This window comes from Procambarus clarkii, chromosome 45 (assembly GCF_040958095.1).
Source record: "Procambarus clarkii isolate CNS0578487 chromosome 45, FALCON_Pclarkii_2.0, whole genome shotgun sequence".
Classification (NCBI taxonomy): Eukaryota; Metazoa; Arthropoda; class Malacostraca; order Decapoda; family Cambaridae; genus Procambarus; species Procambarus clarkii.
This window is the reverse complement of record NC_091194.1, coordinates 8,285,100-8,294,302: the sequence shown is the minus strand read 5'-3', so window position 1 is coordinate 8,294,302 and position 9,203 is coordinate 8,285,100. Positions and strand designations below refer to the sequence as shown.

The window sequence follows — 9,203 nt, the reverse complement described above, 5'->3', positions numbered from 1 at the left end:
CCAAAGATCCAAAACTGATTCCATGCACCCGCCAAAACCCCCTGTTTATGAATGAAAAACGGTTTGCACACAACCCATCCTCGACTCCAGTCCATTCCATCCAGCGGTCGACCCCACAGACGCATTCATAAATTTGTACATGCTGTTCATTCAAAACGGGAATTTTCTCAAATATAAATTAATATTATATTATATTAGCACATTGTGCATATATATAGGCATAGATTAGGTTAGGTTAGGTTAGGTTAGGTTAGGTGTTTAGGTTCTGTTGGCGATTATTTGTATTTGTAGTACGTGGGTGGCTTTGGGCTGTACTAGCTGGCTAGGGGTGGACAAAGCCACCAGGATTGGTGGTGGACAAAGCCACCAGGATTGGTGGTGGACAAAGCCACCAGGATTGGTGGTGGACAAAGCCACCAGAACTGGGGGTGGACAAAGTCACCAGGATTGGTGGTGGACAAAGCCACCAGGATTGGGGGTGGACAAAGCCACCAGGATTGGTGGTGGATAAAGCCACCAGGACTGGGGGGTGGACAGGACTGGGGGTGGACAAAGCCACCAGGACTGAGGGTGGACAAAGCCACCAGGACTGGGGGTGGACAAAGCCACCAGGACTGGGGTGGACAAAGCCACAAGGACTGGGGGTGGACAAAGCCACAAGGACTGGAGGGTGGACAAAGCCACAAGGACTGGAGGGTGGACAAAGCCACAAGGACTGGAGGGTGGACAAAGCCACCAGGACTGGGGGTGGACAAAGCCACCAGGACTGGGGGTGGACAAAGCCACCAGGACTGGTGGTGGACAAAGCCACCAGGACTGGTGGTGGACAAAGCCACCAGGACTGGGGGTGGACAAAGCCACCAGGACTGGGGGTGGACAAAGCCACCAGGACTGGGGGTGGACAAAGCCACCAGGACTGGGGGTGGACAAAGCCACCAGGACTGGGGGTGGACAAAGCCACCAGGACTGGGGGTGGACAAAGCCACCAGGACTGGTGGTGGACAAAGCCACCAGGACTGGGGGTGGACAAAGCCACCAGGACTGGGGGTGGACAAAGCCACCAGGACTGGGGGTGGACAAAGCCACCAGGACTGGGGGTGGACAAAGCCACCAGGACTGGGGGTGGACAAAGCCACCAGGACTGGGGGTGGACAAAGCCACCAGGACTGGTGGTGGACAAAGCCACCAGGACTGGGGGTGGACAAAGCCACCAAGACCGGGGGTGGACAAAGCCACCAAGACCGGGGTGGACAAAGCCACCAGGACTGGGGGTGGACAAAGCCACCAGGACTGGTGGTGGACAAAGCCACCAGGACTGGGGGTGGACAAAGCCACCAAGACCGGGGTGGACAAAGCCACCAGGACTGGGGGTGGACAAAGCCACCAAGACCGGGGGTGGACAAAGCCACCAAGACCGGGGTGGACAAAGCCACCAGGACTGGGGGTGGACAAAGCCACCAAGACCGGGGGTGGACAAAGCCACCAAGACCGGGGTGGACAAAGCCACCAGGACTGGGGGTGGACAAAGCCACCAAGACCGGGGTGGACAAAGCCACCAGGACTGGGGGTGGACAAAGCCACCAAGACCGGGGGTGGACAAAGCCACCAAGATCGGGGTGGACAAAGCCACCAGGACTGGGGGTGGACAAAGCCACCAGGACTGGGGGTGGACAAAGCCACCAGGACTGGGGGTGGACAAAGCCACCAGGACTGGGGGTGGACAAAGCCACCAGGACTGGGGGTGGACAAAGCCACCAGGACTGGGGGTGGACAAAGCCACCAGGACTGGGGGTGGACAAAGCCACCAGGACTGGGGGTGGACAAAGCCACCAGGACTGGGGGTGGACAAAGCCACCAGGACTGGGGGTGGACAAAGCCACCAGGACTGGGGGTGGACAAAGCCACCAGGACTGGGGGTGGACAAAGCCGAGGTTAGGGCTGGTGTTGCCGGAAATACCAGTGTTGGCTCAGGTGGGCGGTCTGCGGTGGTATTTATAGCCAGTGAGGGAGGGAGGGTGAGGAACTGTGGGAGAGAGAGAGGAAGGGATGGAGAGAGGGAGGGAGGGAGAGAGGGAGATAGGGAGGGAAGGGGTGATGGCCCGTCGGGTGCTGACTCCCCCATCCTCGATGTACTCTGTTCTTCCTTGTTTCCACTTATCTTATCATTCCTTACTTCTTGCATTCACCTTCATTCCCACTGACTTAATTCCTTTTCATATCATATTCCCTCAACCTTCCTCCTCTCTCTCTTGTTGGAATAAGCCAATATTTAGATGTTGCATGTCTGTATGCCTGCAAATGCAGCAACATGCACAGTTGATGAGAGGCCCAGGGCCCCATTTCGAGCTATTCATTATTTTTATAATGAATGCTAAATGCATATGCTTCATCTACAAGTGTATATATATGTATACGTGTAGATATATATGATGTACTGACAAGTAACATATCAGAATATAAACACTAGAATGATTTATTGAAAGGTAATGGCAAGCCATATTGTTCACGTAGGCCTCTTCAAAATCATATAGGCCCTTGCCAACCGGCTTACCTGGCTTCCCACTCTCGGGCATATATAGAAAACTAAATTAGGCTACCATGATCGGGTACAGGAAACCTGTACATAAGCCAATCGTGGTCTTTTTTTAGTCAAAGCCGGTTACCCAGCCAGTTACTGTCCACGCTGAACTCTTCACCCGACTGAGTGAATGACATTGACACCTTAACTGCGGTACCATGCATGCCTGTATGGTCACTGAATCACCAAAGATTGTCATTAATGAATAAACATCAATAAACTATTACAAAAATTTTCAAAATAAAATTATATTTTCGGGGGGCTTACCAAATTTTTCACACAATTTTCCACGGAAGTTTTAACTTAAAAAAAGCAACAGCTGACGAATGAACGCAATGTTTATGTTTTGTAAGGAAAATTGGCGGGAAAATCTCAGATTTCAAAATGTAAATTGAGACGACTTGAATGTAATTCTCACTGAGGAATCGCTTATAACACTTTCTTTCACCAAGCATCAAATATACATTCCCCATTCAACACTCAAATAAAATATATTTTATTACATATTTTATTTAAATACAAAAAATCCTGTATATAAGGAAAGCGTTCCCTTCCCCCCCCCAGTGGTGATGACCACGAATCAGTTGTTCAAGCCAAAGTGTTCAGATGAACCAAAGTGTTCAGTTAATGTGTTCAGATGAACCAAAGTGTTCAGTTAATGTGTTCAGGTGAACCAAAGCAGGGCGGAAGGCTCGCCAGACTGCACTCTCTGGCCTTGAGACTTTACAGGGATTTAATAGACTTTGTTAGAGTTGCTAAACTATCCGCTTAAATGCGAAGAGAGAGAGAGAGAGAGAGACTATACACATACATACCCTCAAGCATACACAAACTATACAAGCACTTCTGAATATAAATTACATATATATATATATATATATATATATACACACATATATATATATATATATATATATATATATATATATATATATATATATATATTGTGACGATAATCTCTTTCAAGAGAGATTGAGCCTGCTCTTCCCTACAAAGTACGTCAATATATAAGATAATATAGAAGATACGACCACCAAGTATCGCCAAACGTTTTGCCCAGAGAGCAAATCGTACCCAGCACACAATGACACCTGCTACCTACCACCGCCGTAACCAGCAAACTGCTCATCCTTTGCCTGCCTGTCGCTGATTGGCTGGTGTCCCATCGCACCTGCCCTCCGCCTCCGCCACAAGTTGACGTCTGGGCTGCAGTGCGCTAATATCGTCAGAATATCTCAGTGCTCCAAGCAGCTGACATCTCTCGCTGGTAGACTAAGCCTTGGCTTTCGTGTACTAAGGGAGGTGGCAGCTCGAAGCCAATATTCCAGCATCACTAATATTTTATTTTGCTATCACTGTAACCCACTTGTCTTAACGTAACTTTTCATTTGCCAGTGATTATTCATATTATTTTGTTTGTTGACTTGTCTTTCATATTTTTATGTGCTTAACTTTATTCATGTCTTGTTTTTCTAAAGTAATTAAAATTTCATTGTTAATTTACTTGTGTTCTGTGTGTCTTCCCATTACCTTACCACAGACGAAAGCTCCAGCTTTTCTCTTTTTTTTCTATTATGTGACGAGGCCCTGCCCCTAGCTTTTGAAACAGCCGAACACCAACGCTTTACCGTCACAATATATATATATATATATATATATATATATATATATATATATATATATATATATATATATATATATATAATATATATATATATCGTGGATAATAACATTTCATTCACTTAGTCCCTGGGAGCCGTGAGCCCCAGACCAGCAGCAGCTCAACCGATCTGCTGTTTGTTAGGTCCGTGGTTCAAGGCACCGATGGTACGAGTGAATGAACTAGTACAGAGGTGCTCACATGCAGGTGGGCACATGTACACGGACACCTCCATCATTATATATTTTCATAGATATTTACCTGAGGGGGCCAACATATATCTAGTGGCCGCGACGGGGACGGAAAGCCGGTGGCTTGTTAGTAGTCCCTCCATTGTCATGAGGCCATTTTTTTCAAGTTGAAACCACTTTATCACCGTTGTATATATACATTTATACACTCATACTTTGATCACTATATACCTTATCCATCAGTTTGTGGGTCTATCCACCAGGCCAATCATCTGCATACTCACTCGACTATTCAATTCATCTTGTAGCAATCTCTCTACCTTCCAGATCTGCCCCAGAACTGTCTAGCCTCTGCTGAACGGCATTTTTGTAGCCTGGGCCTTAGATTAACCAACCAGATTACGGTGTTGGAGCGTGAGACACCCATCGTCTTAACTATCCAGACGCCAGACCTCACGTCCAGGCAGTAAGTAAGGCTGTATAGGCCTATAAAAGCCGGGTCGCTGCCCGAGACCTTATATACCACTAGAAACTGGGCAATACATCTTACAAAGACACAATTAAATATGCAGGCGATGAATCACAATATCAATCGTCAAGTCACAATCGACTTGAGAATGGTCCAGGACGGACCGAAACGTCGTCGTCCCTTCACTTTCTAGTGTGTGGATTGGACAGTCATAAATATATTTGTTCATCTAGTCTTCTGTCCATTCATCCACCGGGGGAAGAGGAGGGAGGCGGGACTTGAGCCGCTGGTGGGAAAGTCTAGCATAAAAACGGGACGAGGCTTGAGGTGGGAGGTATGTGTGGAGGTGGGCGAGGGGGCGCCGGGCCCCTCGCGCAGGCCAAGTGCAGAGAGGCGAGGGGGGCGCAGGGAGGGCCAGGGACAGATATATGAAGGAAAGGGAGAGAGAGAGAGAGAGAGAGAGAGAGAGAGAGAGAGAGAGAGAGAGAGAGAGAGAGAGAGAGAGAGAGAGAGAAAGAGAGAGAGAAAGAGAGAGAGAGAGAGAGAGAGAGAGAGAGAGAGAGAGAGAGAGAGAGAGAGAGAGAGAGAGAGAGAGAGAGAGAGAGAGAGAGATCCAGGTGAGGTAGAGATGGTCCTCATCAGCATATTCAAAAGTTTTCAAATACAACAAGGGACAACGAGCACAAAACAGCACAAACAAAGACTTTCAAGAACCGAAGAAATGATTGTTTTTAGATCATGGGTAAAAAAAGGTGGGAGAAGGGAGGGAGGGAGGAAGAAATGAAAGATAAAATAGAGAGGGAGGGAGGTGGGATGGGGAAACCAGGTCACTGGTCAAGGTGAGAGAGGGGGGGAGGGGGAGGAGGGGGACCTACCTGTGACACAGGCTGGGGGGCAGCTGCCCTCAGCCTTGAGATGCAGCAGACGACAGCTGCGAGGGGGACTCATCTCCCTCGACCTAGACCCACTGATATGCTGTCTTACTCACTCCTTACTCATTCCCCCTCTCACACCCACCCACTCACTCACTCATTAACCCAATCTCACTCCACCCAGCACCCGACAGAGTTTGGCTGTCAGAAACTCGGGCTTGAAGTCATATGACCAGAATACAGCTAAAATACAGTGTCATACAGTGCCAATGATGTCTGTCAGATAAGATGGCAGAAACAAATAGAAAGAATATAACAGCGCCTGTGGAAAATACAGAACTGTATACAGGGAATACACTGTCATGTATAAATGATTCAGTATTAGCGTGTTAGTGAGAAACACACGTGGTAGACATAATAGAGGACAAATACATCGTCTAGAAAGGCGGGGTCCAAGAGCTAATAGCTGGATACTGCAGGCACAAATAGTAAACACACACACACTTACACACATAAACACACACACACAAACATCAACCCGCAGGGTTTCCACACAATCTTGGTCGCCAATTGTGGAGTAAATGGATACAATCAGCCCGCAGGCAAGCCCTCTGGGCTACTCTTTACTCCAGATGTTGGTAGCTGAGAATGGCCCTCGAGGGCCACCGTACTGACTCCCGGCGCCCCAAGCTCCACCTTGACATTTAAGAACCACTTCAAACTTATATATAACTCCTAAAAGAGTCGCGAGATGGACACTAAGCATTACAAAGTGGACCAAATAATGATTTCAAGTGCTCTAATATTTTGGCTACTCCAAGTGTCAGAGTGAGACGTGAATGGCACTTAAATGGACGTGAATGGGACCTAAGCTGGACGTTGATGGAGAGAGAGAGAGAGAGAGAGAGAGAGAGAGAGAGAGAGAGAGAGAGAGAGAGAGAGAGAGAGAGAGAGAGAGAGAGAGAGAGAGAGAGAGAGAGAGAGAGAGAGAGAGAGAGAGAGTCTTTATTACATTATTATTAATGATTATTTACGCGTTTTTCTCTCTTTTTTTGTTACTGGATAAGGTTATTCTCGTTTTTGTCTTGTTCCTTATTCGTAAACTACTTTGCACCTCATTTGTGCTAGATTCATATGGTAATCTAATGTTCTTGCTTGCGCCATCATCATTACAGTTTTATCTTCCCATTCATCCGCATTTTCCTCACTTCCCAGTTTATTGCAATTCTCCTTTCTCAAGCTGGTAATTAATCGCTGATAAGTGCTTATTTGGCGCAATTTATTCACCATGTGTTTTGGTATCATACACCAACATACCCACTATACATCATACATACAATACCCCGGCACACACACCATACATACAATACCCCGGCACACACACCATACATACAATACCCCGGCACACACACCATACATACAATACCCCGGCACACACACCATACATACAATACCCCGGCACACACATCATACATACAATACCCCGGCACACACACCATACATACAATACCCCGGCACACACACCATACATACAATACCCCGGCACACACACCATACATACAATACCCCGGCACACACACCATACATACAATACCCCGGCACACACACCATACATACAATACCCCGGCACACACACCATACATACAATACCCCGGCACACACACCATACATACAATACCCCGGCACACACACCATACATACAATACCCCGGCACACACACCATACATACAATACCCCGGCACACACACCATACATACAATACCCCGGCACACACACCATACATACAATACCCCGGCACACACACCATACATACAATACCCCGGCACACACACCATACATACAATACCCCGGCACACACACCATACATACAATACCCCGGCACACACACCATACATACAATACCCCAGCACACACACCATACATACAATACCCCGGCACACACACCATACATACAATACCCCGGCACACACACCATACATACAATACCCCGGCACACACACCATACATACAATACCCCGGCACACACACCATACACACTCACACTATTATAATACAACTCTAGCGAACACTATCACAAATATTACAAAAATTATGGTTCCGATGTGTATATATTTATTCCTTTGGTTAATATTGATATCATTCTGCCGCTCGTTCCTGATGCTGTGATGTTCCAGTGTGGAGCAGGAGTCCCCTGCTCCACACTACCCTGGGGCCCCTGGAGGTGTCCCTGGAGGTGCCCCTGGTGCTCCACACTACCCTGGGGCCCCTGGAGGTGTCCCTGGAGGTGCCCCTGGTGCTCCACACTACCCTGGGGCCCCTGGAGGTGTCCCTGGAGGTGCCCCTGGTGCTCCACACTACCCTGGGGCCCCTGGAGGTGTCCCTGGAGGTGCCCCTGGTGCTCCACACTACCCTGGGGCCCCTGGAGGTGTACCTGGAGGTGTCCCTGGAGGTGCCCCTGGTGCTCCACACTACCCTGGGGCCCCTGGAGGTGCCCCTGGTGCTGCACACTACCCTGGGGCTCCTGGAGGTGTCCCTGGAGGTGCCCTTGGTGCTCCACACTACCCTGGGCCCCTGGAGGTGTCCTCTGGTGCTGCACATTACCCTGGGCCCCTGGAGGTGCCCTCTGGTGCTGCACACTTCCCTGGGCCCCTGGAGGTGCCCTCTGGTGCTGCACACTACCCTGGGGCCCCTGGAGGTGCCCTCTGGTGCTCCACACTACCCTGGGGCCCCTGGAGGTGCCCCTGTGGGCGTTTTTGTAAGGTTCCCTCTTGGGTTTCACATGCCTTCCCTTCGTCTCGCGCTAGTTATTAACCACTGTGTCATTCCGTCTCGGGAACAAGTAGTCTGTATCACAACATGCCGGGCTCTATTTTCCCGGAGTTGTCTTCCTGCTTGTGTGAGTGCCCCGAGCGGTGTTGGCCGGGTGGGTATCGTCAGGTCCCAGTTACCCACATACTCCCCGTGCCAGGCGGGGCTCCTGCTGCCAGGGAGAGAGCCGCAGTGCCAGTGCCAGTAGCTCACTCCAAGAGGCGGTGTGTGCCCTCTCACATGCCCCTGGCGTGCCCGACGCTAGTGCAGCACCAGCCCCACGAAGGCAGGCGGGTACCCACCCCCCACCCGTTAGTTCCGTCCGGTGTTCCTGTGAACGTTTGTGTTGCGTCGGCTAGTTCACCGCTAGTCTGCCCAGCTGTACCACTGAGCTGAACAGTGGAGGCGTTGCCGGATGCGGACATCTCGACTACAGGAGCGACGGTTCATCCTCCGTTAGGTGTCGCCCGTCCGTTAGGTAGTTCCGTCTGCTGCCCAGTGTAAGAAAGGGTGTTGGTCGCTTGTGCTCCCGTGTGGAAACGTTTACAGAGAACAATATATCGTCCGGAGGCTTGGCCAGACCGCTGACGGCGTGGACCGCTGACGGCGTGGACCGCTGACGGCG

General features: G+C 49.6%; 1 protein-coding gene across 1 annotated transcript; it reads right to left on the bottom strand.

Annotated features, from left to right (window-relative positions):
* Nucleotides 1–7,859: 7,859 nt before the first annotated feature.
* LOC138350412 (pre-mRNA 3' end processing protein WDR33-like) lies at nucleotides 7,860–9,003 on the bottom strand. Its single transcript, XM_069301045.1, has 2 exons — nucleotides 8,888–9,003; nucleotides 7,860–8,511 (listed from the first exon to the last, which is right to left on the bottom strand). The coding sequence occupies exons 1-2, from the start codon at nucleotides 9,001–9,003 to the stop codon at nucleotides 7,860–7,862; spliced, it is 768 nt and encodes a 255-aa protein (XP_069157146.1).
* Between the last annotated feature and the right edge of the window lie 200 nt (nucleotides 9,004–9,203).

Bases quoted from the DNA above. Each gene is read 5' to 3' on its own strand.
- LOC138350412 (XM_069301045.1), bottom strand. From the start codon at position 9,003: ATGTCCGCATCCGGCAACGCCTCCACTGTTCAGCTCAGTGGTACAGCT. The intron at 8,512-8,887 runs GTGGGGGGTGGG...AAACGCCCACAG, and splicing joins ACACCGGACGGAACTAACGG to GGGCACCTCCAGGGGCCCCA.